Source organism: Trypanosoma melophagium (assembly GCF_022059095.1).
Source record: "Trypanosoma melophagium isolate St. Kilda chromosome Unknown ctg8segment0, whole genome shotgun sequence".
NCBI lineage: Eukaryota > Euglenozoa > Kinetoplastea > Trypanosomatida > Trypanosomatidae > Trypanosoma > Trypanosoma melophagium.
The window spans coordinates 165,461-192,953 of NW_027125192.1; the positions used below are offsets into that span (position 1 = coordinate 165,461).

The window sequence follows — 27,493 nt, forward strand, 5'->3', positions numbered from 1 at the left end:
TCTCTCTCTCTTTTAGTCGCATATACGTATCTATACACACAAGAAAAGGCACCGCAACGTGTAAGGTTGGGAAAAAAAAAAAACAAAAAAAGAAATAGGAATAGAAATGCGTATATATGTACATGTGCGTGAGAAAGTTATCCCGCTTGAGTGCGGTGATGGCACACAAGATGTGATTTGGCTTGGAAATGCCGCAATGGTGCACTACGATGCGAATTTTGGACGAAAGTACGGCTCCCCAAAGTTCATTCAGAAAGAAGGTGGTGTTATGTGTGATCCCAATGCACGGGTGTGTGATGTACTGGATGATAACCAGCATGTATTTGCGGTTCTTGAGACTATTGAAGAGGATTGAGAGACTAACAAAGAGAGTAAAAGAGAAAGAGAAAGAAAAACAAAAAAAAGGGTGTGGGGAGGGGTTTAAACAACAGAAGGGGGTTTCTCCCATCACGGTTGTTGTTGTTTTTGTTGTTGATTATGTTATTGGCGTTTTTTTTTTCTTTCTGTTTTTCCTCCTTTTCTTCTTTTGTTTTTTTGATATTGATGTTGATACTCTTGATGTTGCGGTTGTAATGATTATTTGGGTCTGCTTGGATTCTCTTTGGACCAAATATGGGTGTTATTCAAAAAGAAAAAGAAGGCCAAAGGGATGCGTTTTTGTTTTTTTTTTTATACTCCTCTATGGATCTTGATTCCTTGCTCTGGTAAGGGATTGTATACGTTTTTTTTTTTTTTGACTTCTATATTTCTCTATTCAATTCGTATAAAATAAATGTATATATGTATATAAAGGACAGGAAATGATAGGAGGCAATCAAATTCTGCAAGTGGCGCGCTCTGTTGCCAACGGTGATGGGGACTGGGGCGATGTACCACGCTGTGTGCGGGAGGCCATCGTATTAGCATTGGCCGGCCCCGACTCATACACCGCACAACAAATAGATACGGCCGCAGCAGCCGCAGAATTACTACAACAAGCACAATCACAATCACAACAGAATCAACAACAAGAACAACAACAAAGGCGGTACTGGAGTCCTTGGCCAACACCACGTGAGGAAAACCGACTGGTGCCCTCACTTACAGACGAGATCATTCAACGCAGTGTGTGCACCTTTGAGGATGCGGTGTGGCTGCGAGATCAGGCGGTACGCAGTTTTGCACAGTTTCACAATACGGTAGAAAGCCTGCGGGAGGGAATGCGGCATCATCTCCGTGCACTCTGGCGAACTGCCATACAATTGGATCCATCTCTCATGTACACTGTGCAGCGGGAGTACAATCTGCAGCCGAGCGATGCTATTCCAGACAGTGTGGCGATTGGTGGAGAGGTCCAGCAGCAACTATTACGGCTCCAATCCATGATTGAAGAGTTAAACAGCTCCGTGGATACACTACGGGACACTTCTGTACGGTTTGCAGCGAATATGCTTAGCGATGATGAGAAGCGGGCGATGGGACTTAATCCGGCGAATTTACGTCCGGAAGATCTGCGATCACGCACAGCATCGCATCTAACTTCTATGATGACAACAACAACAACATCACTACACCGTAATGCGAATGCCCATGATAGAGCTAGGGGTAGAAATAGTGGTAGTGGTGGTGTGCCACGTATGCTGTTTGATCAGTACCGCAGGAATAGCGAGGAGGAACGACACCAGCAGCAACAGGAACCTTATTATTATCAACAAAATCAGGATCATCATCATCGTCATCATCTTTATCATGATTATGATCAGGAAGAAGGAGACTATCGGTATAGGGATGAATCATTTACGCCTCAGAGGGGCAGTGCGGGTGGTGATAAGACGGTAAGTGAAATGCGGGAACGTTATATGCAGCGCATTGCATTACTAAACGAGGCTGCATTACAAAAGGCAGCAGACCAAATTACATCAAGGGATCAAAATACATCACGGGAACGACCGTCAAGCAGTTGGCCTAGTAGTCTACTTTCGACTAAGGGGTCGTTGCTGTAGAAAGCAGGAAAAGAAAAGAAAAAAAAAGAGTAGATAGATAGATAGATGAGAAAAAAGGAAAAAGTGGAGGGAACGAAAAGAGGTTTAGAGTTAACGCGCAATAAGAAACTATTATCACTTGATTTCTTTTTTTGTTTTCTCTCTACTTCTCTATTTTTCTCTCTTTGTGGTAGAAAGAAAGGATATACAGGAGAGATGTATCCTGTGGTTGTATCACTATGTCTTCATTACTTCCCCTGTTTCTTCTGATGGCTACAATAATGGTGATGGTCTTGAGGCATAATGCGTATATATATATATATATATATATATATATATATATGTGTATTCGGTTTTTTTTTTTACTTTTGTATCACTTTTCTACAATAAATCAATATTACGTTTCATTCCTATCATCTCGCATGTATTACTCTTATTTTACTTTTAACTAATGGCCACAAGAATTAGAAAAGAAAAACCACCAAATAGTCAAAAGAAAAGAAGGAGGAGTGATATATACATATAGATAGACACGGAGAGAGGGAAAAAAGAAAATTTACATAAAATCTTCTTAAATGCCTCACGGTGATTTACAACAGGATGCCACAGCACCACAGCGCATGAAGTGGGAAATGGAAAGTGGTATTGGAGAGTGGAAGAATGTACCAGAGTGTGTACGGGAGACACTGTTAAAAATCCTCACTTCCTCTGTTACCAACACCTCATCCTCTGCTGCTGTGGCACCTGCAGATACATGCGATACACGACTTCATACCAATAACAATAACAATACTCATAATAACAATTGCCATAATCCTGGAATGCTGTTATTGCCATTGCGACACAAAGGGCCCAAGACAGACATCAGTGCCGCTCTTAACAGTTTGTACGAGACACAACGTCCACCAGCGCCATTTGTGCCAAATCTTCAGTCTGTCGTAACGGAACTGGATGAGAAGTGGCAACGCACCTCTCCATTAGCAAAGGCCGCCACTAACACTAACACTGCTAGCACGCTAATGCCCGCACATGGAGCAACAGAGCCAACCTATAAAACAATGCGAACAACATCGCCTTTGGAGGAACCACAACTTCTGGAAGATCGTCGTGTGTTTTACGGCCGCCGAGTGGAATCCCCGCCACCATCGACATCTTTTCGCCGTGTGGGCCACACTCAACATTCATCCTCCTCCTCATCGCCGCCTGTGTGTCGTCCACTTGGATTGTCGCCTGGCACGCCGGTGAGTCGCGTGGTGTGCAGCCGTCAGCGTGTGGCGGCGGTAGATGTCCTCCTCCGCATCCACGCCGCGATATTGCGATTGTGTGATATGTGCGATACATCGGTGTTGGGCGGTGTGTATGACGCGATGCGATTAGACCCACGCCGTGCAATTGAGAAGTATGACACTGTGCGGCCAGCGGCGCATCCCTCCCGTTCGCAGGAGGCGGCGTTGGCGGCCATGGCGGAGGCCGTCGCGGTTCTGCGGGAGGCAAGTGTGGAACTCATCGCCGCCGCCCTCACCCCAGAGGAGAAACGCACACGCGGGGTGAACTCCCACAAGTATCAAACACGACACGAGCGGAGTACAAAGTATCAATACACCACAGGTGATATTCCACACACCAACTCCACCACAACAACAACAACGGGGGCATCGTCATCTGCACTAGGCGGGCGTCTCAAGCATACCAGCACTGCGGCGACTACCAGAACGTCAGCACACGTCAAAGAAGAGGAAGAGGAAGAGGAAGAGGAAGAAAAAGAAGAAGAAGAAGCAGAAGTACCAGTGAGTGTTCACAAGCTTTTAAAAGAGAATAATCGCCGTAGAGATCATAAACCGGAGGAAACGAAGAAGCCCACTGTATCCCGTCCTAAAACTGCTACTGACACTGCTACTGCTGCGTCTTCGGCTTTCAATGTAAATACCGTGCCGGAGAAGAGTGGAAATGTCGAGCCCGCAAAACCACGTCCTAGGCCCAAACCGAAAAGTTCTGCAGGCACAACTAACAAGGCTATCTCATTCCAACCACCACAGTTTCAGCATTCTCAACAAGGACAACAACAACAGCAACAGCAACAAAGAAAACAGCAACAACAAAAGCAACATCGCCCAGCTGAATCGTCATTAGAAGCATTTACAACATTTCCAAGAGATCCTGTGTCTATTAGTAAGAAAAAGAATGTCGCCCCCGAACCGGGAACTGCAGGATCAGCTGTACCGCGACCAAAAGTAACAAAAAAATCTGCTGCTACTGCTGCCCCATCAGCAAACTTGTATAGACATTTGTCACAATCAACACTTTCTACAGGATCCGCTGATACTGCTGGCAATCATTCAGCAGAAAAGAAGGTGGAACGTCCTTCAGCTCCAGTGCCACCCACAACGTCAACTATTTCTTTTGGAAAATTTGACATCAAGCGATTCAAGATCGATAGTGATAGTGATTCTGAGGCTATGTAGAACGTGCATCGAGTGTTGACAGCCTTTTTTTTGTGTTTTTGTTTTCTTTTGCTTTGTTTTTACCCCTTTTAGACGCAATTTATTTTGTAACCGCACTACATACACAAACTTTCCTACTCACCCTCATTTTACATATTTCTTTCTTTCTTTCTTATGGAGGGATGCAGTAAAACCAGAAGAAACAAAAAAGAGTACGAAATCGAGTAAACTACAATATGACAGTTTTCATTTTGTATTAGTTTGCTTCTTTTTCCTCTTTTGAAGGCTTCTGTTTTTATGTGATACTTAGCTCTTATGACTGTCCCGATAGTATTATTGTCATTTATTGTTATTATTTTTGCTATTCCTCTTGTATTTATTTTTTTGTTCCTCTTTGTGTTTTCTTTGGACCTTGTTTTTTTTTTTTTCTTTTCTTCTTTTTGTTATTATTGTTTAGTCTTGGAAGGCTACAACGGAGGCAATAATGAAAAGGTTTTCTGGTGCCTTTTCTCGACAGGTGGGTGCTCTCTTCTTCCGTCCATCGACAGTAACGCCACTGTTCTTGCAACAACAACAACAACAACGGTTTCTCAGTACTACTTCAACAAGCGGTGGAAATGCCGTTCCTGGTGTTGGTGGTGATGTGCAGGATACGGAAGAGACACACCCAGACTTTCAGCCTCGTCTTGTTAACACGGAATTCGCAGAGGATGAAGTAGCGATGGTAAAAAAAGACATTGATGATACTATTAAAACAGAAGATGTGGTCGCATTTATTAAAGGTGTACCAGAGGCACCCATGTGTGCCTTTTCAAAACGCATGATTGACGTCTTGGAAGTGCTTGGTTTGGAGTACACATCGTTTGATGTATTGGCACACCCCGTAGTGCGTACATACGTAAAGGAAGTGAGTGAGTGGCCCACTATACCGCAGTTATTTATGAAGGGTGAGTTTGTTGGGGGATTAGATGTTGTACAGAAGATGTTAGAGAGTGGTGATTTACAGAAACTTCTGCAACAAAAGGGAATTAGTTTCCGAAACCCGTAGGTGGTAGAAAACATATGCAATGGTGTGATGATGAGAATGATTAAGAAGAGAAAAAAAAGATATGGTGATGATGAAAGGAAAGGGGGTGGGGTGGGGAAAAAAAAAAGAAATGATACTTGAACTTTATTCATCTCTCACTCATTCTCTATATTAGACAGGTGTGCAATGATGAATAAGGTCTACGCAGAGGGAATGTGTTTGTTGCGATGGAGGCAAGAAGCGTTATTTGTTGTGTTTTGCTGTTCCTCTCTTACGTTGGACTTATCCTGCTGCTATCACCGCCGATGTCATTTAAAGTGTCAAATGTACACTTTAAGGTTTTTTTCTTTCTTTTTCCTTTTTTTTTGTCTGTGTCTCTCGATGTTGTTGTTGTTTTTATTGTTATTATTATTATTATTATTATTATTATTATTATTATTATTATTATTATTATTATTATTATTATTATTATTATTATTATTATTATTATTATTATTAATTTCTCTCTTGTACGCACTCTCTTACTTTCCATTACTTTTACTTCTAGTGCCGTCAATGGGTGGTGGGGCGTATCTGACAACCAACCTGGTAGGTGGATTGGGCAATCAATTATTTCTCATCGCCAATCTTCTAGCCACCGCAAAGCGCAATAATATATCTGCTGTCGTACGGCGATTGAATTGGAGTAGCAGTAATGAACAGCCGCGGCCTGTGTACTGGAACTCTATCTTCGCAGACCTTGAAACATACGGTGTGGGTTGTGATGTTCCTAGTAATATTCCAGAAGTAATTTTGCCAGAGAAACGTCCTGTGGCCCCAGTTACAGTGGACACATCTGTACAGTGTGTATACAATATGGTAGGTTTTTTTCAATCCGAAGTATTTTTCGCGGATTATCCTCTCATACGAGATATTGTGCCTTCTAGACTCCGTGAGGCGGCAGTAAAACATCTACATGATAATTATAGTAGCTCTAGCAATATGCAACTTGTCGGTTTACATATTCGTCATGGTGATTACTTGCGTTTACGTGATGTATTCGAAATATTAGAGGTGGACTACTATGACACGGCGGTGCGGCAACTTTTAGGACACAGTTTACAATTACAATCTGTTGGTGTGCCTAATGTACATCTTCTTGTGTTCTGTGAAGAGGAACGGTATGGGGCAACAGTTGTAGGTTACTTCCGTAGCAAGTATGCAGGACTTAAAGTTTCTCTAGTCTCTGCAGGAAGTGAACGTGTACCGTTTGCATGTAGTAGTAACAATAGTCAAATGCCGCGAGAAGTGCTGGAGTTACTGATGTTGTCTAATTGCGATGATGTTGTAATGGCAAACTCAACGTGGTCGTGGTGGGCTGCGTATTTGAATAATCGTCCACTTCGTCGTGTGATAGCACCGTCACGGTGGTTTGTCCAGCACCCATACCCGCAGTCTAATCACATATACTGTAAAAACTGGATGTTGTTGTAATGCTAAGTAGAGAAGAAAGGGTGAAGAAGAATTTGGTGGTGATGGTGGTGCAGGGGTAGTGGAGTGAATGGAAAGACAAATAAGCGTGAGAGATAGAGAGTTATAGTGGAAAGGAAAAGAGATGATAGCTCCAATACATCTTATTTTTCTTTATCTATCTACTCACTCTTTTCTTTATTTCTTTATTACACCAGTTTATTGTTTGTATTTCTTGGACCATATAAATATATTTCTGTTTGTATATCATCTTTGTATTATTATTTTTTTTTTTTTTTTGGTTTCTCTATCTGAACGCATTTACTTTTCCAGAATCTTCTTCTTCTTCTTCTTGTCTTTTTTTTCTCTTAAATGTACTGTATGATGAAGAGACACGATGATCGCCAGTGTGTTCCATAACAAGGCCACGTGTGTCGAGGTTCTGCAGGGCGTTGAACGTCTTCGCCCGAGTTGGTGGACGCCGTCCTGTACACAATTCCTCCGTCGCGTAGAGAAACTCCCGCCTATGGGTTCAACCACAACGGTTCCATTAAATTCATCACCAAAAGAAAAGAAAGTCTTAATTGTATTAGAGGGTCTTGATGGGGTGGGGAAGTCTCTTGTATCACAGACACTCGTGAGAAAATTGGGTGGTGATAGGGCCCAACTCATGCGCACACCAGATCCCGCCTATAACGATATCCGTGAACTCTTCCGTGTGCAGGATGAGAAGACGGCCAGGGCATTTTATAGTGCAGCGAACTACTTAGCCGCCTGGGATGCCTTTCATCCCACAGACCAGCGGCAATTTATTGTATTTGATCGTTGGTGGTGCTCCACGTGCGCCATGGCATTGGCGAACACGTACAATTTAGCCTCACTTCCACCAGCGGGTGATGTGGTGTATCAATGGCCGCAAGATCTCCCAAAGCCTGATGTTGGTGTGTTTCTGTATGTAGAGGAACACATACGTCAGGCGCGAATACGCCGCCGTGCACCAGAAGATGCGGAGGAACGTCGACTGCGAGAACAACAGGAGATGCGGGCAGTAGCGATGGAAGCGTATCGTCGCTTTGGTTTACTTACATATGTGCATGTATCAACATACCGATCGGCGGTAAATGATATTCTTGCTATACTGAGAAAGCGGGGAGTGCAACACAATGCAGTACCTTTTACGAATACAGAGTTGGCAGAGACTCATCCATTCTAAATAGCAATAGATTTCTTTTTTTCTTATTCGATGATTCTTGTTAATTTTGTCTATTCTCATTTTTTGTTGTTGTTTTGTTTTTGTGTTTTGAGGGGTCTTACCTCTACGGTGAGTTTTGTAGGGTGATGGATGATTCTTTGTGGTGATCATGACCTCTGCATTGCATTGCGAGTCATTTCAGTATTATTATTTTCTTTCTCATTGATCTGATTCTAAAAAAAGAAAAAAAAAAAACAGAGTATATCTGTGTATTAGTGTATCCACGTTTCTACAAAAAAAATTTTTTGCTTTTTTTATTACTCTTTCATTCAGCCATTAGCTATAGATTCCCCATTGCCTGCGGCTCCACGCAAGAATGACCCCTCGCCTGGTGCCTGCTGTTCCCAGTGATCGCAAAGGCGGCGGATCCCTCATCCTCCCACTGGCGGCGGCGGCTCTTGGCGCCGTGTGTGTCTGGCGCCTCTACCGCCGCTGCGTTGTGCGTGTGGACGAGGGCTGCGTCACTGTTGTATATGAAACCCGTCGTAATTCCATTCTCGCCACTTCCTTCGATCAGGACCGAACGGCGTGTGGGGATGAACTCCCGAAGATCTCACACTTCCGTCCGGCGATGTATATTATTGCCTCACTGCTCTACACAAGCCGCGGTGTGGTTGTAGTCCCGCCAACGTCCTTCTTCGCCACCTTCACACTTCCCGCCACTTTACTGCGGGAGGGCGGCGATGGTGAGGCGGTCGCGTGCAGAATAGACGCCCTTCGCGCCACAGACGGGGCGTTAAACATCGCCATCACTGTACGTTACAGAATTCCAGTAGAGCAACTTGAGCGGTATCTCGCGGCAGTGGGACCAGTACCGCCAAATGAACGGATTGCTGTGGCTCTCGCAGATGCCGCGCGGGCAAGAGGAGCGGAATTGTCAGTGGGACTTATTCTTAATGAGGAAAGAAGGGAGTCGGTGTTTCTGCAACCACTTCGAGAGCAGATGGCATCGCGGCTCATGTCAGAGACAGGAGTAAAGATGATGGGGGTGACAGTGGACTGGGTAGAAATAGTGACCAAGCAGGGGGTTGGTTTGATGTGAGTTCTCTTAGATAAAGTTGAGATGGGAAATTTATAAAATAACGAAAAAAAAAGACAATGGAGGCAAGGAAGGCAAATGAAATGATGGAGAGCAAAAAAAAAAGAAAACGAAGGGGAGAGGGATGTATTTGGGAAATGAGTTGTTAAGAAGGAGAACAAGTAGGATGGTTGTACTCAAGAAAAATAAATTATGTCTCTATATATTGCTGTTTATTTTCTTGTGTTTATTTTGTGTCTATGTGTGTGTGTGTGTGTGTGTTTGTTTGTTTGTTTGTTTGTTTGTTCTTCTTTGGCTTTCTATGGATGGTGTGGAGAAAGCAAGTGAGTGTTATTTTTGTTGTTTCCAGTGCGGTTTTCCTCATTTTCTCTAATGTACGTTCAGTGTTGTATTCCTTCTGATGGTGCTATTATTGTTCCTTTATTATTATTATTATTATTATTATTATTATTATTATTATTATTATTATTATTATTATTATTACTTTTATTTCTTTTTTTTTATTTCTTTAATTTGCAATATCGGAATTATGGAATCTTTTCTTTCCTATCTTATTTTACAGTCTCTTTCTCTGTTTCCTTCTTTTTGTTTTTTAATTGTCTTATCTGTAAGCCAAGCAAACCACAATTTATAGATTTATTTCGTTTTTATTTATACATCTATCTAATTTGGCAAGGGTAATTAGATCCTTGTGTTAATTCTTCTTGCGAAACAAGGGCTAAACAACCATGACCTCAGTGGAACTTATTTCTAATCCCACTCCGGATGTCAGCACACATCGGTGGAACGTTGCTGGTCTACGCCACCTGGATCGTAGAAACAAACTCACTTCCCTGCCATTTTGGACACCCAATGATGTAATGAAGAAGCATCAATTTCGATTTGTTCTCATTCGTGGGATTGTGGCGAGGGAACGAGAATCGGATGACTATGTTGGTCTGCTATTGGAGTTAATCCCACCACCCACAGGCTCCGGATCAGAATATCCGGGCGGTTGCAATATAAATGTACGTGTGGTAAATCGCCTGCATGAAGGTGGTGTACATGATATTGAACAGACAGAAACGGCTGAATTGATACCTAGCAGTTATCAAGTAAGTTTTCCAGAACTAATTCCACCAAGTATTCTCTGTAACCCAGAGTTTGTGGAAGGTGATGAATTATCTATACTACTTGAAGTAACTATACAAACTGGTGTGAATGTAACGGCAGAACGGGTAAGTAAAACAGTTTCCTCTGTCTGGGCTACACTCGCAGATTCTGTCAATAAAATCATGCAAAAGGCCTCTAAGGTGTACAGTGAAACACGTGAGGAGTTTGATGTACAGAGTGTGAAAGAGGCTAAAGAACCGCAAAGGCTACCATGGGAGCAATTGCCAGAAAACTGGGTTGGTAGAGAGGATGAATGGCGTCGACTTATCACGAAGACTATGGTAGAAGATGAAGGGACTTTTCGTTATGGGCCAAACAGAGGATTTACAAAAGATGAACAGGCGTTACTATTGCAGTGTGGACTCAATCAACGACTTATCACTAACACACATGCACAATTTAACTACGACCGTGATGTTCATGAAGGATTACTGGTAATTCCAGCATTACGTCAACAGCGCTACAATTTGGTTCCTGGAAAAATGAAAGAACAGGTATTTTGGGCAAACTACTTTTGGAAAATTGCAGCCGTCAGTTTATGTAAGAATGATGAACAAGTACGATTGTTACTTACAGTTATAAATGCACCACCAGCAGTAAAACCACGTGATGTTTCAACTATTCGTACAGTAGATGAGGAAACTGTTCTTGAACATGTGAAGGATGCCCAAGAAGCGGCAGATATGCTTATTGAGTACTTAACCGATGATACACCAGATGGAGATTTGTTAGTAGAGGCGGCAGCAAAGGCATGTGAAGGGCACGCGAAACAGTTGGGTGGATATTTTAAACGTGTGGACTTGTCAGAAGAAACATTAAAGATGATAGGAGTTGTATTAAGGCGATTACGGGAACGCCTTGCTGAGTATGATGAATATGTCAAGAAAAGTAAATTGCTTTCTGGTTTGGGTGAGAATGATCCAGAGAATAAAAAAGGTGCATCCAGTGAGGCATCAATTGGCGATCAGGGGGTAATCCCTTCCATTCAGTCTACAGAACTTATGAATGCGGGAGGAGAAACTGAAACCGTTACTTCTCCAAAACCAGATGATGTGGATAACAAGGAAGCCAGTCCAGTTTCACAAGAGCAGTCAACAGACCCCGCAAAGAATTCTACTGATGCAACAACAACAACAACAAGGACAACGACAGCAGCAGTAGAAACAACAAAAACAGTTGAAGCGAAAACAGAAACAGAAGCAATAACTACGAGAACAACAGCGGGGGCAGGAGCAGGAGCAGGGGATTTGGAATTCCCTCCTATGCCATGGGAGGAGGAAGATGAAAGTGATGATGAATGATTATGTACTATGGCCTATTCTTAATCCTCTTCTATACTCTTGTTTCTCTTCATTGGTCGTTCTTTCCATCTCGAAACGAACTAACACAGAGGCGTGAGATGAATGTGGTGTGGTAGGAATTTTTGATATCCACCAGGAATTTTGTTTTGATCATTTTCTTTTTTTTTTTTGCTTTGTTTTGCTTTTTCACTTGCGTATCGAAGGTGGACATAAAATGGGAAAAAAATGGGAGAGGAAAAAAAGTAAAGGATTTTGTGTGATTCGCTGGTGATTATGCTTCTGTGTTCACCTTCTTTACTTATTTCCTTTATTCCTATCGTCTGGCCTTCTTTTTTTTCCCATATTTTTCTGTGCTCCTTTCATTCCGCTGTTGTGTTTTTTTTTTTTTTTTTTTGCTCTATTGGTATTTCTACTTGCTATTCACCATGGTTTTCTTTTTCCTTTTTTCTATTTTTCTTGATGTTATTGCTCTTCTTAAAGTTATTAATTTTTTTTCTTGTTTCTGTTTTCTTTCGCTTTGCACTCTTACCTCCTCCTCCTCCTCCTCCCAAACTACATTGGAAAGTGTGTGTGCGTCAGAGAGAGAGAGTGTGTGTGTGTGGTGGGGAACGAGTGGGTATACAACGAAACTAACAGTAGTAACTAATACCTGAACCATCATCATATTTATTGTACCTGTCGTTATAATTGAAATAATAATAATAATAATAATAATAATAATAATAATAATAATAATAATAATAATAATAATAATAATAATAGTAAAGCAAAACAACAAAAAAAAGCACGAATCATCATGATGCGATTACCATTTCGGAGAATCGACGTACTTCGCCGGCTGCCGGGGTTAACAGGTGTGCGTGGAATTGCGACGGGCGGACGTGTGACGAATGAAGATCGCCGCTGGTGGCTCATTCACCTCGAGTGTGCGCCCGATGTGACGCCCGGCACCTTCATTGCGTGGCTCGACTGCTGCGGGACACACACGACGAAGAAGTTGATTGAGCGGAATGTGTGGACGATTGAGCAGGTGGCGCAGCTCGACTCGGACCAGGTGGATGAACTGAAGTACAAGGAGGGATGTCTCAAGATGGATATTGTCTGGGAACACGCCCGTACCATCATCACACCCCTGCGTCAGCGGGAGGCGACAGGTGGAGTGGAGTCGGAGCTGCAGAGTAGGATTTTAGAACTGCGTAAGAAACGTGAATTGGAGCGGAAGCGGGAGGAGTTGCTGAAGGAGCGGGCGAATTTGAGTGAGCAGCGGGAGGCAACACTGCGAAAGTTGCGTGAGGCTATCGCGGCGAAGAAGGCGGCTATGCTTCAGAGGAAGCAGGAGGCGGCAGAGAGCTCTGGTGATATTGGTAGTGGTGATAACGGTAGTAGTAAAACTGGTGTGGAATCCCCACGATAATGAGCCTATCGTTATTATTGTTGTAGTTGTTGTTGTTTTGGTTTCGTCTTCTTCCTGCTCTGTTCATGCCGCGTTGTGTATCTGTTATGATTGTTGTTGTTGATTTTTTTCTTTTTTTTATTTTTGCTTTCTTGTTGTTGTTATTGTTGTTGTACTGGAAACGGGGAGTGGTGGTGTGGTAATAAGAGGTGCTGATATCACATTTCTTGCGAGGTTGTACAACAGTAATGGTGGTTGGTCAATGATGATGATAATGCTGAGACATGTGGGAAAGGAGCGAGACATTGATAAAGAATTCTACAACGCACAAAAAAATATATATTATTTCGGTTCACCGTTACTCGACACATATGGGGCAACCTGTGCCATTATATTTTTTCTTGTATTGTGGTTTAACGCTGGTATCACTATTATTATTATTTTTATTGCTATTGTTATTACTATTAAGAAAGAGAGTAAAAAGGAGATAACATGTTGGTTGGTGAACATTTCAATTGTTTATAATTTCTGCTCTCTCATTTTCTTTTTCTTTCTCTCTTTTCTTTTTTTGATTTCTCCGCACTACCTGCATACACATATATATATATATATATAATTTCTATTTAAGGAAGGAAAGAACTTATTTTTTTTCTCTTTCTCTTACTCCCCCCACCATTCCCTGTTGCTGTCCTTGCTGTCTGTTTATTTTTACTTCTTTTTGGTTATTGCTTCCTGATTTCTCTTTGCTGGTGGTGTTTTTGGGTGGATCCCCTCTGTTTTGTATTCGTCTTTGTGTTTCCCTTCACTTTTGGTGAGTTTTCCAGACAACGGCAAAACGAAACAAAAAACAAATGTCGTCATGGGAATTACAGCTGCTGGAGACGTTGGAGCAGTTCTCGCTTGGTCATTTGCTGGGAAAGTTCATGGACGCTGGTGTCTCGTGTGAGGACTTCCTCTCTCTTCAGATTGATCAGTACACGAACTACGGCATCACAGATGATGAGGAGAAAATAAACCTCTACCAGGCGATACAGCACCTTAGACGGGATTTAAAGTGTAGAAAACCGTCAACCACAGATGAAACACTTTTGTTAATTCCACCATCATCCTCCACAGAGGGAGAGGAACTATTAGATGAAAAGGAGGGACGAGAACGGCAGTATACTTCACGTGGAACCACTGTTCTTATGCCTTCTATAGATAATAGAGAAATAAAAAGGCGCAAAAGCCGTATTGTTGTGGCTGTGCGAAAACGTCCTCTGAGTTCTATTGAAGCACAGCGAAGCTTTACAGATGTTATGACTACTAATGATTGTGATGAACTTATTCTTGCAGAACCACGGCAGAAGGTGGATCTTACCAAGTACACTCATACACATCGTTTCTTCTTTGATGAAGTGTTCGCTGAAACTAGCACTAACGCAGATGTCTACCGACGTACAGCAGCAGCACTTATTGAGACAGTATTTGAAGGTGGATGTGCCACCTGTTTTGCGTATGGACAGACAGGAAGTGGTAAAACACATACTATGTTAGGAACAGGTACAGAACCTGGTTTATATGCTTTAGCTGCAGAAGACATGTTTACACGTCTTGACAGCAGTAAGGAGTTGTATGTGTCTTTTTATGAGATTTACAGTGGAAAATTATATGATCTACTTAATGGACGACGACCATTGCGTTGTCTAGAAGATGGTAAACAAAATGTAAATATTTGTGGCTTGACAGAGCACCGACAGACAGATGTTCGCAGTATTATGCGACTTATTGAAGGTGGTAATCGTATTCGAAGCAGTGGTACAACAGGAGCTAATGACACAAGTTCCCGATCGCATGCTATTCTTGAAATTAAAGCAAGACAGCGTGACGATAATAAACTGTTTGGAAAATTTACTTTTATTGATCTCGCCGGAAGTGAACGGGGTGCTGATACGATGGATTGTGATCGTCAAACACGTATTGAAGGAGCACAGATCAATAAAAGTTTATTGGCGCTTAAAGAATGTATTCGTTCACTTGACTTAAATCGCCGTCATGTGCCATTTCGAGGTTCAAAGTTAACAGAAGTATTGCGTGATTCATTTGTGGGTAACTGCCGAACAGTTATGATTGGTGCTGTCTCTCCTTCAAGTAACAACTGTGAACACACGCTTAATACCCTACGGTATGCAGATCGTGTAAAGGAGTTAAAAAAGAGTCACAGTGAACGGCGTCCTATTGAAGAAAATGAACAGACAGAGATACTCTTTGACAGGAAACCGCTTATGCCTACACCGAGACCCTCTGTGCATGGTCGACTTTCAGCACCTCCACTAGGAGTGGTGAACATTACATATGCAATCCCTTCCGAGAGCAAGAAAATTAATAACAACATCAGTAATCATAATAATAATAATAATAATTACAATAACAATAACAATGGTATCAGCAATAGTAGATCAAGTGGAAGAATGGCACCTGTTGGAGGACGACGCTCAGGTACAGCACGCAAGAGTGGTGTGCTTTGCACCAAAGCACCGGAATGCTCCCATGGTGAGTGCAGTAACAAACGTTGCCGAGAGGATGATGAACAGCAAGAAGAACGATCACGAAAGAGTGTCGATTTGGACCTTGGTGTTCGTTATGATAAGATAGTTGATGAAATTGTCAAACTTGAGCATACTTGTGTACAGGCACATCGTCAATACCTTGACGAAGACATGAGTTTCATAAAGGAAGAATTCTCCCAGATTATGTCCGTAGAAATGCCAAACTCTAATATTGAGACATATGTGAGCAAAGTAATGGATATTCTCGGGGGAAAGCTTAAAGCTATTCATCACTTTCAGGGACAGTTAATGCAGCTGCGAAGTCTCCTAGATGAGGAAGAAGCGCTCTCCCGTCAACTCGAAGAGATCGGACAGTAAGGTTCCCCAATATATATATATATATATATATATATATATATATATATATTTATTTATTTATTTATTTATTTATTTATTTATTTATTTATTTATTTATTTATTTTATCAAGAAAAATGGAGAAAGAATGGGGAAACAAAAAAAAAGTATCCCCTATTAGAATTGCTCTCTTTTTCTTTGTACACACACATGAACATATGCAGACATGAGAAAAACAAGAAAGAAAGAGAGAGAGAGAGGAAGGAGATAAAGACACTCTTAGATAGTTTTGTTTTGTTTTTTAGATGTTTTGGATTATCTTTATCTTTTTTTTTTCGTTTTATGTGTTTTTCTTCAATTTTACTTCCTGGAGGCATGTGTAGGCCCATATCCCTCTCCTCCACCTTTGTGACTAGCTATTATTTATTTGCTTATTGTGACTCTCATTTCCATTGATATTATGAATTTCTCAAATTTAATTTAATATGTTCTCTTCTTATCTTTTTTCTTCTTTCTTTCTATCTTTCTTTATTTGTTTATTTACTTATTCTTTTTTACCTATGACGTAAGACACAAAAAAAAACACACACACACACATACACATACACATTCTTTTGGGGAAGCAATAGCTATAGCTATAGTGTGAAGAAGAAAAGTAATGCTTCGTCGCAGTGTGTGTTGCCTGGATGGCCCCAACATTATTGGTGGTCGAGTGCAGGGTCTCCCAGGCACAATGCGTAGTGTGATTCAACCGTGTTTGGCAGAGAATGTACTGCGAGAGGCCGCGGCTGTTCGCAAGCGAATAGCGGATTTAACAGAAATGAACACAGCAGACGATGATGGAAAAACAACATACAAACCTACACTTCCACGTGCGTGGGTAAAGGCGCCCCTCTCACGACTCTCAACATCATTATCACGTAGAGATTGGTTTCGTCTCATGCAGTTTAATATCATGACAGATGCATGGAATAAAATAGAAACAGGAACAGAAATAAAAAGAACAGCAACAACAACAACACCTGTTCAAGGTGTACAAGTGCATGTTCCGGGTTTTACACGATCTGGGGAAGATCCGGATGCATTTGTATCATATGACCCCTCTCTTGATACCGAAGTTCCACCATTCCTTCAACCAGACTTCAAACGGGCATATTTGGTAAATGAGATACGATACTATGACCCAGATATTGTTTGTCTGCAGGAGGTAAACCGATCCTTTTTTAATAATGTCCTATGGAAGTATGTTCGGTATTGTGGGTATGGAACGTTGTATCAGTCTAGTCGAGGGTACAAAGTGCGGGCTTTACGTAAAGGTGATGATCCTAATCAGGCACGACACAAGGGAAAAATCGAAGAAGGGGAAGATATTGGAAATGTTGTACTTTTTCACAAGGGACGCTTTGTGCCAATTCTCATGCCAGGAAAAGACCTGGTGCAGCATTTTCATTTTGCTCACATTGTTTCTATGCGGGATAAGGTAACTAACATGACATTAAATGTTGCTTGTATTCAATTCACTGCAGGTGATTCACAAGAGGCGATGCAGATACGTCTACATGAGGCACGCCAGACAATACAGATATTAGATGCGTTGAATCGTAACGATGCTGATCGTGCGCATATGTCTAATGTGATTTGTGGTGATTTAAATAATATCGATGATGAAGAAGCCTGTGTGCAATTTATTAGGGAACGTCTCTTCTCCACATATGATGTGGTGGGCGGACCCCGATGGACTGCCTGGTTTCACCAAGACCAAAAAGGCAATGCAAAGTATCAAAAGTACTACGACTCTAATCGGGAATGTTTTGAGCAGTGTAGTGCAGCAAAGCGGGCTGAACGTGCGATGGCAAAGTATGCAAAAACAAGAGAAAGAATCTCTGTCAAGGGAGAGACAACCGCCTCTGTTTCTGCAGAGTTAGTTAACGAAAAAAATAGTGACGAGTCTATGGATATGGAACAGAAAAACATTCATAAACAAGGGATTATACACGATAAGAAGCACAAGAACAAGAAAAAAGAGGTACAACCACAAGAAAACAAAAAAAAAGAAGAAACAAAAAGAGAAGACGAAGGTGAAAAGGAACAGGATGCACTGGCGGTAAAAAAGGAAGTTATGAAGAAAAAGGGTATTATTTCGCGTACACAAGATTTTATCTTTTACGATCCTCAGACCTTGGCACTTCATCAGGTACTTGACGTACCAGAGGAAAAACTCATTAATGAGCAACAGCTCTTACCGTGCAGTAATCATCCATCTCATCATATCCATCTCGTCATTGATGTATCATTTAACGATGTGCATCCTGATGTTGGTTCAAAATCACTGAAGGATTAGTATGTGGGGGTAGTAGTCGCGTCGAAACGCATGACAGAGAGTGAGAGAAGAAGGAAAAAAGAAAAAAAAAGACTGTATTTTTTATTTCTTTTTTTTTTGTTTTTTCATTTGCTTTTGTATGTGTGTCTCTGTTGTTTTTTGGTTTTGCATATTCTGCATTATCCTACTTGTATATGAATTCGGGATTTTGCTTCTTTTTCTCACTCTTCACTTGACTCTTAATAGACCTGAGTACAAAACGAGAAACCGAATCGAAGTAAAAAAAAAAAGAAAAAAGAAAAAAGAAAAAAAAAGGTCATTCCTCATGAAATCCAATAATGCAGGGGAAATGGAACTTCGGCACCGTTTGCCTGATGATCAGCGGTGGGACTTTCTAGAACAGATATACACCAATTATGAGGAGGTTAATGCACAGCAGCAGGAAATAGCCGAGCGTAGACGCGAACTCAAAGAGGAACGATTTCAGGGAAATAAGGACAACATACACAACCTTCTCTTTGCGGAGGCGGCACAAGCAGAACCCTCCAGATTTGGTGATTGGGAAACGTATGAAATGGTACAGGGAGTTTTAAATCGTTTTGTGTATTCTCGCAGTCATGATGGGCTTAAATCTACTGCAGCTGAAGAAGCTTTATATGAACGTATTGATATTCTAACCAATACTTGTACAGAACAGAAAGAACGCATTGAGTCCCTGGAAACATCTCTTGCGGCAGTTCAGGAAGAATTGGCAGGGTTAATGCATATTCTTCAAATGAAGGAAAATGAATTAAAAAATATCAAAACACAGTCTTTGGTAAAAGACTTAAAAGTTTCTCAATTACAGCGAATATGTGATAGTATGCAAGACTCTGCTCCGGTTGATGAGAAGGCTATTTGTAGAGATATGCGTGTTCTTATGGATGTTAATAAATCTATGGAAAAGGAAAATATGCGACTTCGTGCCGCTTTGGATGTTCACTCTTATGCCTACGCTGAACACGCAGGATATGCTGAAGCATTTAGTAGACAAACCACAAGTTCTAGTTTTCCTGCTAATAGTTCTGAGAGGTTAAAACGCATATCTTACTCTACTCGTCAAGATAAGGATGGAAAGGGAAGAAGCGGTGATGCACCATCGCAGCAAAAATCTACAGGAACAACATCAAAATCTGCAAAGAAAAATGAATTAAGTAAAAGAGCAGATTCTCCTACTTTGACAGAGATGCAAAATGATGATAGCACTACAGTATCTTCTACGAAGGGAAATGTTATTCGAAATAGTAGCTTTGCGTCAAGATCACGTAAAACGTTACTTAATGATGGTGGAGAACTAGCAGAAAGAAGAAAGGAAGATAGTACTCTTGTTGCCTGTAATGGTCCAAACAGGAACTATGATGCTTCATCTCATTTAAGTGTATCGTCAGAAAGGTCAAAATTTTCTAATCGAAAGGATTCTGAAGGTTTATCACAAACCAAGAATCTTTTTAATATCGACTCGAGAAGAAAGTATATTCGGGAACAACTTCCAATTACCCACATGCACATACGCCTTCGTGAAGAACGTGAATTATGGAGACGTCGATTGGAAGCCGAAGTGGCTAATACCTCATCTTTACTAGATTTTGATGCCAATATTATAAGTAGTCTTAAACCTGGTTCTGCTACTATTGGAACTTCACGAACTAACTTGAAACGCGGATCAGCTTTTAGTAGTGTTACTTCTTTAACAAAGTGGAGTGAATATCGTTTCGGAGGATCATTCCAGAGTAAGAGAGCCTCACAAGGTGAAAGTATTTTACCGGATGCAAATGATCAGGCTAAAGTTACCCTGGATAGTGAGGTTTCTTCACTGAATAAAAGTTATGATAATAAATTAAAGAGAAGAGAAAGTATGGAAAACCTCAAAAATGAGCAAGTTCAAGAGTTAAAAAATAATAAATCGCAAGATACAGAATTACAAGAAGAAACATTATCCTCTACGAGTCTGTCAAGAGCCATTTCCCTAAAGGATAGCGAAACAACTAATCAGGGTCGTACATCCGCTGGAACAAACGTTAGGGCGAAGGAAATGAATAGAAATAAGGCAAGTAAACTGCATGAACAAGGGGGGGGACGGAAAATTTTGACAAAAGTTCTCCAGCAACCATCTTCTCGTACCGGTGATAAATCAGAAAAGGTAGCAGCTGTGGAGAGTTCCTCTACCCCTTCATATAGCAGTATTGCGAATTCAAGTGATAAGCATAAATCTGGAAACATAGTATCGAGAGATGCATTGACTGCAGAGTCTCATCAAATAGGTGAAAATTCAGGTTTCCGTAGAAGACTTTATGTTGTAAAAAATGAAATGATGAAACTCAGAGAAGATCAGAAAATTATACAGAATGTCTTAAATGAACTATTTCGTATGTTACAAGAAGGTTTTAATGCACTGCAAGATCAATGTGATAATATACAATATTCTATTAGTGAAGAAAATAAAGTATTAGTTTCACAAGTTGTGGCAGATGTAGTGAATGACATGGTGCAACAAACTGTTTTTGATAGACTTGAAGAACAAGGAATCTTCCTTCAGCGGCACCCAGGGCCCTCATCTAGCTTAACAGATGAGGAATGGGCACAGAATCAACTCTACGATGCCATTGTTAACTCATGTAGAGAACAAGTAACTACATCCATTCTTAAAGATCATGGTGAACATGAGAAAGAGGATGGAGAAGCAAGGGAAAAGAAGAAGAAGAAAAAAAACAAAAGAATGGGAGAAGAAGGAAACGAAGGAAAGGAAGAAATAAATAATAATGAGATGGAGATGAGTAAGCATGATGAAGCTCGACGTGATCCTGGTCGTCCTCTGTTGTATCATGGACCATCAGAGAAGTCACTAGATAGACAGCGTGGGGTCGCATCTCTTGTCCGAGAAGTAAACTCGTTAGGAGGAAGAGAAAGAGAAGCAGGGGTAGGATTAGGAAAGAAAATTGCTGAGCAAGTTAGATCTTCTCACACTCCTCATATTACTGGAGGTGGTGCGATGAATGAAAAGTATAAATATGAAAAAACGTCAGCAACACTGTCCAACCACACATCAAGAGAAGGAAAGGAGTTCACAAACAGCAAGAATAATGATCCCATCTCTGTTACAACATTAAGTGGTGGTTATACATATGCTTCAAAAGCTTTGGAAGGAGATTCATTAACAGGTAATTATGTATACTCAGATGAGGGTGGTAACTTTGTTACCTGGAAAGGACCTGGAAACAATAATGATGTTGAAGATAATGAAAGTATAGACCCAAGTGGTGGTGGAGGTGGATTTGGGATTAGGTTTGGGGATGAAAAAGGATTAGATGGAAAATGGAGACAGACGCATATGAATGTGCTCAAGAGTACAAACCCTTATGGTAATACCGCTTTCGCAAATCCCTTTGATCACCAGTCTTTGGGAGTGTATCCGCAATACAGTCAAAGTCCCGCTATTAGTCCCAAACGATTTAAAGGAAATATTTTGGAATATTTGAAAGCGATCAGACGCCGTGAAAAACCAGAGGGTGTTGAAAATATGGCTCCAGTGGTTTACCGCTATGATTTCAAAGGAGCACTTGAAGAGGCCAGGAATGAAGTGCGGAACAGGATTCGTTGGGCAGCTTCGCGTCTTCGAGGAAATTCTTTTGAAAGATTTTTTAACTATAATATTCTGCCATATGCAAATACTGCAAAATCTTTGCAAAGTGGACAACCAATGGCACCATGGATGGCTTCAGCTATTAGACATTTGCGATCAGTGGAAGAAAGTAGAAATAGAAGAGCCACACGTCTTCTGTTTCAAAGAGTCGCAACAAATTTACGAACAAGACGTCTGTTGAATAGTCAAATCTGTAAAGGATCTGCTATGGCTTCCTATTTAACTCTGTTGTGGAAAAAATGGACAGAGAGGTGGTACAAGAAACGTGAAACTATAAGAAGAGAAGGGGCAGCAGATATTCACCGCATGTTGGACATTATTGTAACTAAAATGAAAAGCGCATCACGTCAGCAACAAAGATTGGGAGAACAAATGCGTCTTGAGGAAGAAAGACGGCGAAAAAACCTTCAAGAGATGCGATATCCCTGTGTGGACCCAAGTAGCGCACATTTTGATGTGGCACAGCTTCCAAAAAAATATATGTAAGAGAAAATTTTTCAACTGTACGTACACATAAACACTTTTCCAAAAAAGAATGAGACAAGCTGTGTGTTCGTTCTACACTATTGGCGAATTTAGTACCAGAATTGATTCGAACAACATGTAAACAAGACCAACTATACTACAACCCTTCATGTGTATAAAAATTAGATCATGAAAAACTTTGCTTTTGCTTTTGTTTTTCTACTAAACTGTGTTACCCTAAAAGTATTCCTCTTGATTTATTTTTTATTTTTACTTATCGTTTTTTTTATACTTCTTTATTACCTTCTGCAAAAAAAGGTTCCCCTTATAATAGGTAAAATAAAAGAGGACCCACTTCACATTAGTAAAGTCCTCGTTTGGTTTTTGTTTTTTTTTTCTTTTTGCAGCCTTGCGCCGCACGAAACGTTCCAAGACGGCGGTGGGGTCACATCTTCTCCCGTCGCCGCCCCGTCTTTTCCGCCAAGACGCCAGCGATGTCGAGGCCACAGCGTCGTCTGCTTCATCACCGTCGCGGGGAAAAAAGTAAAGGGCGAAACCCGACAACGAGCCCCACGACGAGCGGCTCGCGCCTCGTGCAGACTGGTTGCCGGGTTTCATCCTTTCCCCTCTCCTTCTCACCTCCTTTCTATCTCTCTCAAGTTCAAAGTCCCTGAGCATGATATTTCAGGCCTCAAGGTTCGGCGCCTCGGGATGTAAAGTGCCCCTCGAGCCCCGCCGAAGCGAAGCATGCCGCTCATGCCAGCCCATGCACGTTCTCTCGTTTGGAGAGGGACGCAAGAAGTGGTTGTGTTGGTGTTGGTGTGTTGCTGTGTGACTTGTATGTTTGGAGTGCATGCCGCGCCGCAACTGCCGTCGGACAGGAATTTCGACCAGGCCAACGCGATTGCGTTCGGAGTGCGATCCCGTTCAAGATGAGCCTCCAGGCGTGCTTGTATATAGGTGCCCCACGCCGCCGTGAGCCTTCGCGTTTGGAATGCCCTTCCCCCGAATGCAAGAGTTGAACGCTGAGCGTGAGCCGCGCAAAACAGGACGGGATGCGAGTTTGCGTGGAGGAGAGGAAAGAAAGGAGTCACGGTGTGTGAGGGGAAGAAGTGTGGCATGTCAGTCCCGTGCCTGTGTTGGGTGGCTTGGCGAAAAGAGGTCCGAGAATCACGTTGTGGTCAATGCAAATGCCTCGATGGTTCACATCACATTCCCAAAAACGCACAGTGATAGAGAGAAAGAGAAAGTGGCGGGGAGGCACGGCACACCAACCATAACAGCCGCACACGTTAACTGCAGCCCAATCAACAACAACAGAGGTAAACAAGGAGAAGTGCAAACACACCACAGAGTCAGAGTAGAATCAAACTACAAACATGGCTCCATGCTCTCTTCGCCCAGCCCCTCACCATCGCTTCGCCAGATTGCAACTCACAACAGAGGGAATCCCAACAGTGCACTCATGTGCGGCCCCAATCACACAACGCAAAGGAACCGCACCTTCACTCCAGCCCCTCAAACACGCGGCAGGGGATATCGCCACGCCGACAGTTAGCGCACCGCAAACATCAGCGTCCAGCAGAGACACACCAACCACCGAGAATCCGCAGCGGCGCGGTCCAGCAACACAGAGTTTCCATCTCACCCACATGCCCATGCCAGAGAGGCACTAAGGCATACACTAAAACCCTACACTGAGCCACACACCTGCAGAGAGGAACAGAAAACACAAGAGCAACGGAAAAAAGAAAAACAGGATATCGACGGCACACAATAACACACGATTGCATCAATACACACCCCAAAAAGTAAAACAAACCCATTACGTGAAGCCGAAGCGGATCAGTCTCAGTCCCTCCCCGCAGGCTGCAGTCACTCAAGCAAACCACACAACACACTACACCACAAGGGCAGAGAAATATACTCGTGGTCATGCCGTGAGTGACACCACCAACAGAGAGAGAAGGCGAGAGCAAAGAAATGTGTTTTCATTACGTGGGCGGTGCGAGGAGAAACCCCAACACACACATAGGAAGGGCACTCTCAAACACCCACAACCCACCAATATTTTCACCAAAATAAAAATGTAAAAAAAGAGAGTGACTGCGTGAGGCAGACACAATAATAGAGCACAAATAAAAAAAACCAAAAGAAATTCATGACTCAATGTGGCTGTGATGCCTGAAGACAGTCACATCCACTTTGTGTTTCATAACGAGTATTTATTATATGGTAAAAGTATAGTGTCGAAGTATTCACTGTTTGCATAGCCTGCAGCTTGCAATTAGCAATGAAAATAGGATCATTACAGAAAAACCAACACACACAAGGTGCATGGGAAACGCAAAAGAGACACACACAGTGCAAATTAATTATGAAAAGAAAGCACACACAAAAGGAAAGAAGGGAAGAGTGTATAAAAGAATGTGTCTGCAGAGGACTGCGTGTCTGTACTGATGCACGGTGCGGGAAAACACAAGGCACCACGCCCATTGGTTGGCTTGAGGAGCACACCACCATATGCAGCAGAACAGACACGCACACACAGCACCACACAAGGGAAAAACAAAACAATGAAAACAAATAAAATGAAAAGAAAGCCGTGACTATCATGTGAACATGTTCAGGAGACAAGAACACAATTCCCTGCAGTTGGTGTGTGTGCCTTTCGTACAGGGCGAGCAATGGGAATGATGCACACACATGATGACAGTCCACACATACACACAAAGAGAAGGAAGGTTATTACTGTGTGCGTGTTTGTGTGTCTTGAACCTCCTGCCATTCTTCACATTTCAGTCACAGCAATTAAAACACATTGGGGATTCTATCCCATTCCCATGGGTAAAAGCAAAAGTTAGTAACATTACGGAACACACACACACACACACACAGTGAACAACGGGAAAGCAGAACCCAGATAATGCGAACAAAGAAAAAGAACACTCCATCACAAAAAAGATGGTTGTCGTCTGATGAGCGCCATAGGGAATGCAATAGATGTATCCATTTACAAAAAAGCAAACAAGAGATTTATCGCACTGGGAAAGAAGAAACATTTCAAGATCCATTAAAAAGAAAAGTGACCTCACAACGCACACCCATGTCCAGTCGAACAAAGGTTAACACTGTGCAGCTGTGTGTCATGGAAACACCGATCAGCACACAAGAGTGCAACCCAACACACACAGCAGAACAAGAAGCAACAAGGGACTGTGCAATAATGCAGGACTGCTGCTGCCGTCGATATTCTTCCAGACCTTCTCCACTTCCTCATTGGCCTTATTCACCGTCTCCTCTCCTATTTTTTTCGCTTCTTCTACTTTGGCCTTGCTCTCAACCTTCTCTGTAATTCCATTCACTTCTTCTTCGCTCATCTTCGCTTCCTTTTCAGCCTCCTTCGCCTGTTCTGCCTCCTCCTTGGCCTTCTTCTGTTCTTCCTTGTCCTTTTTTTCCTCTGCTTTTCTTCTTTCCTCAGCGCCTCTTCCCGCATGTCCCTGTGCTTCTCCCGTTTTTTCCGTTTCTTCCTCCTTCGCTTTTTCTTCTGCTTCTTTTATCTGTTGCTCTGTCTTCACCATTTCCTTATTTGGGCTTTGTCGATTTTCAGCTTCCAGTTTGTGTGAATCAGTTTGCGGGCTCTCCTCAACCTTGTCATGTTTGGTAGCAACTGTATTTTTTTGCCGTGTTGCCTTGTTCGCATTTAAGGGTTCAGCTCCCTGCTCCTTTATGGGGCTACTTTCCGTGGACTTCTTATCTTCCTTTGCTTGTGTACTTCCTTTCACAGTTGTGGTTGACGGCGCAGCTCCACTAGCCTCTCTTGTGGATTCTTCTGCAATGTCTGAACCTTCCCTCGTGCTGCCTTTCATTTGCGGATTCTCCTTCGTCACTCGCTCCACCTTTCCGTTGGGGGAATCCTCCCCACCATCTTTTACCGTTTCTACTGGTGCAATGGGCCGCAAATTTTCAAACTCTTTCGCAATCTCCTGAACCCTTGATGCTACTTCAGTCACTGCTTTTAATGCTTCACTCGCCTTCTGCGTGGGATGCTTGCGAGCCTCTTCCAACTTCAGATGAACTGTTCTGGCTTCAGCCACCATCTCATAACCCTTAGATACTCTCTTCATAATATTCTCTGCACCACCAGCCCTTTCCTTGGGATTTGAATACGCTGATATCTGGTATTCAGTTAGCAATCTGTCCAAAGCATTAATTCTCTCAGCCAGGGCTTGAGCCTTGTCGTCAGTATTGTTAACAACCTCCCCACCATTGGCAGTTCTCTCTCCTGCCTTGGGATCTGCAGAATCGACATCACAAACACCACCCGCAGCCTGAACACACCCTGATCCTGCTACCTTCGATCTGTCGAGATTACCCCGCACATCCTCCACAATCTTAGCAACTTCTACGGCTAGATCTACCACCTCGCTTCCGGTAACAATCCTTTTGGGTCTTAATGCCGCATAACTTCCACCCGAACCAAATGCTACTCCCACAGAGCACTGCAGAAGTACCAACAGGTACACCACACGGCGCAGTTGGACGAGCATCCTTGTTATTCAATTTCACTGTGGGTTGCTTGGGTCTGCGGTAACAAGGAAGAAGAGAAAAAGAGTAAGAGACGCACAGCTAACACACATGGCAGAGAGAAATGGGTGAAGGGCACCACAAACACAGAGAGAAACAGAACAACAACAATGGGACTGAAGATGCAACAACCATGGGAAAACATGGAACCCAGCGTAACGAGCACCACTGGGATACCTGAAGGCAAATAATTGAGTGAGGCATCCATTTAGAAATAAATCACACACACACACACTCGTTTTGCAGAAAATACCAAAAAAAAAGAAAAAGGAACACACCAACCCCTCACACAAAAAAACCAACAACAAGCACATCCCACGTCACCCATCCATGCTCCACCAGTAAGAGCATCTCTGGCCGCAATGATGCGGCAACAAGAAAACCACTGCTGCCACCCACACTCAGCATTTACTCCCAACTGCAGGAGAAGCACTGGGAACTGACAGAGTGCCGAATAACAAAACAGACACACGGCAGCAGAGTCCATCAAGGGGCAGAGTAGAGGAGTGCTGCACAACCCGCCTCGCCTCCAACTTCTCCTTCC

The 27,493-nt window shown here is 42.4% G+C and overlaps 14 protein-coding genes across 14 annotated transcripts; 13 read left to right on the plus strand and 1 right to left on the minus strand.

Moving 5' to 3' along the window:
- Positions 1-106: 106 nt before the first annotated feature.
- LSM04_008527 (Par3/HAL) lies at positions 107-355 on the plus strand (the record flags this gene model as incomplete). Its single annotated transcript, XM_067333203.1, has 1 exon — positions 107-355. One exon carries the CDS (start codon positions 107-109, stop codon positions 353-355), a length of 249 nt encoding a protein of 82 aa, XP_067186160.1.
- A 445-nt stretch (positions 356-800) lies between these two features.
- LSM04_001032 (uncharacterized protein) lies at positions 801-1,982 on the plus strand (the record flags this gene model as incomplete). The annotated part of the gene is made up of 1 exon (XM_067333204.1): positions 801-1,982. One exon carries the CDS (start codon positions 801-803, stop codon positions 1,980-1,982), a length of 1,182 nt encoding a protein of 393 aa, XP_067186016.1.
- A 554-nt stretch (positions 1,983-2,536) lies between these two features.
- On the plus strand, positions 2,537-4,423 carry LSM04_006080 (uncharacterized protein; the record flags this gene model as incomplete). Its single annotated transcript, XM_067333205.1, has 1 exon — positions 2,537-4,423. The coding sequence occupies one exon, from the start codon at positions 2,537-2,539 to the stop codon at positions 4,421-4,423; it is 1,887 nt and encodes a 628-aa protein (XP_067186119.1).
- A 463-nt stretch (positions 4,424-4,886) lies between these two features.
- LSM04_009564 (Glutaredoxin) lies at positions 4,887-5,450 on the plus strand (the record flags this gene model as incomplete). The annotated part of the gene is made up of 1 exon (XM_067333206.1): positions 4,887-5,450. One exon carries the CDS (start codon positions 4,887-4,889, stop codon positions 5,448-5,450), a length of 564 nt encoding a protein of 187 aa, XP_067186172.1.
- Positions 5,451-5,984: 534 nt separating this feature from the next.
- LSM04_000399 (Glycosyl transferase) lies at positions 5,985-6,902 on the plus strand (the record flags this gene model as incomplete). The annotated part of the gene is made up of 1 exon (XM_067333207.1): positions 5,985-6,902. One exon carries the CDS (start codon positions 5,985-5,987, stop codon positions 6,900-6,902), a length of 918 nt encoding a protein of 305 aa, XP_067186004.1.
- A 373-nt stretch (positions 6,903-7,275) lies between these two features.
- On the plus strand, positions 7,276-8,091 carry LSM04_007406 (Thymidylate kinase-like domain; the record flags this gene model as incomplete). The annotated part of the gene is made up of 1 exon (XM_067333209.1): positions 7,276-8,091. One exon carries the CDS (start codon positions 7,276-7,278, stop codon positions 8,089-8,091), a length of 816 nt encoding a protein of 271 aa, XP_067186139.1.
- Positions 8,092-8,446: 355 nt separating this feature from the next.
- On the plus strand, positions 8,447-9,172 carry LSM04_008519 (uncharacterized protein; the record flags this gene model as incomplete). The annotated part of the gene is made up of 1 exon (XM_067333210.1): positions 8,447-9,172. The coding sequence occupies one exon, from the start codon at positions 8,447-8,449 to the stop codon at positions 9,170-9,172; it is 726 nt and encodes a 241-aa protein (XP_067186159.1).
- Positions 9,173-9,897: 725 nt separating this feature from the next.
- On the plus strand, positions 9,898-11,622 carry LSM04_007585 (BSD domain; the record flags this gene model as incomplete). The annotated part of the gene is made up of 1 exon (XM_067333211.1): positions 9,898-11,622. One exon carries the CDS (start codon positions 9,898-9,900, stop codon positions 11,620-11,622), a length of 1,725 nt encoding a protein of 574 aa, XP_067186143.1.
- Positions 11,623-12,418: 796 nt separating this feature from the next.
- LSM04_000171 (uncharacterized protein) lies at positions 12,419-13,036 on the plus strand (the record flags this gene model as incomplete). The annotated part of the gene is made up of 1 exon (XM_067333212.1): positions 12,419-13,036. One exon carries the CDS (start codon positions 12,419-12,421, stop codon positions 13,034-13,036), a length of 618 nt encoding a protein of 205 aa, XP_067185998.1.
- Positions 13,037-13,866: 830 nt separating this feature from the next.
- Positions 13,867-15,921, plus strand: LSM04_005922 (Kinesin motor domain; the record flags this gene model as incomplete). Its single annotated transcript, XM_067333213.1, has 1 exon — positions 13,867-15,921. The coding sequence occupies one exon, from the start codon at positions 13,867-13,869 to the stop codon at positions 15,919-15,921; it is 2,055 nt and encodes a 684-aa protein (XP_067186117.1).
- Positions 15,922-16,556: 635 nt separating this feature from the next.
- LSM04_009246 (Endonuclease/exonuclease/phosphatase) lies at positions 16,557-18,239 on the plus strand (the record flags this gene model as incomplete). Its single annotated transcript, XM_067333214.1, has 1 exon — positions 16,557-18,239. One exon carries the CDS (start codon positions 16,557-16,559, stop codon positions 18,237-18,239), a length of 1,683 nt encoding a protein of 560 aa, XP_067186167.1.
- Positions 18,240-18,543: 304 nt separating this feature from the next.
- LSM04_005548 (uncharacterized protein) lies at positions 18,544-22,383 on the plus strand (the record flags this gene model as incomplete). The annotated part of the gene is made up of 1 exon (XM_067333215.1): positions 18,544-22,383. The coding sequence occupies one exon, from the start codon at positions 18,544-18,546 to the stop codon at positions 22,381-22,383; it is 3,840 nt and encodes a 1,279-aa protein (XP_067186103.1).
- Positions 22,384-22,856: 473 nt separating this feature from the next.
- LSM04_002463 (uncharacterized protein) lies at positions 22,857-23,384 on the plus strand (the record flags this gene model as incomplete). Its single annotated transcript, XM_067333216.1, has 2 exons — positions 22,857-22,965; positions 23,059-23,384. The coding sequence occupies 2 exons, from the start codon at positions 22,857-22,859 to the stop codon at positions 23,382-23,384; spliced, it is 435 nt and encodes a 144-aa protein (XP_067186045.1).
- Positions 23,385-25,487: 2,103 nt separating this feature from the next.
- LSM04_009609 (uncharacterized protein) lies at positions 25,488-26,912 on the minus strand (the record flags this gene model as incomplete). The annotated part of the gene is made up of 2 exons (XM_067333217.1): positions 25,488-25,493; positions 25,689-26,912. The coding sequence occupies 2 exons, from the start codon at positions 26,910-26,912 to the stop codon at positions 25,488-25,490; spliced, it is 1,230 nt and encodes a 409-aa protein (XP_067186174.1).
- Positions 26,913-27,493: the final 581 nt, after the last annotated feature.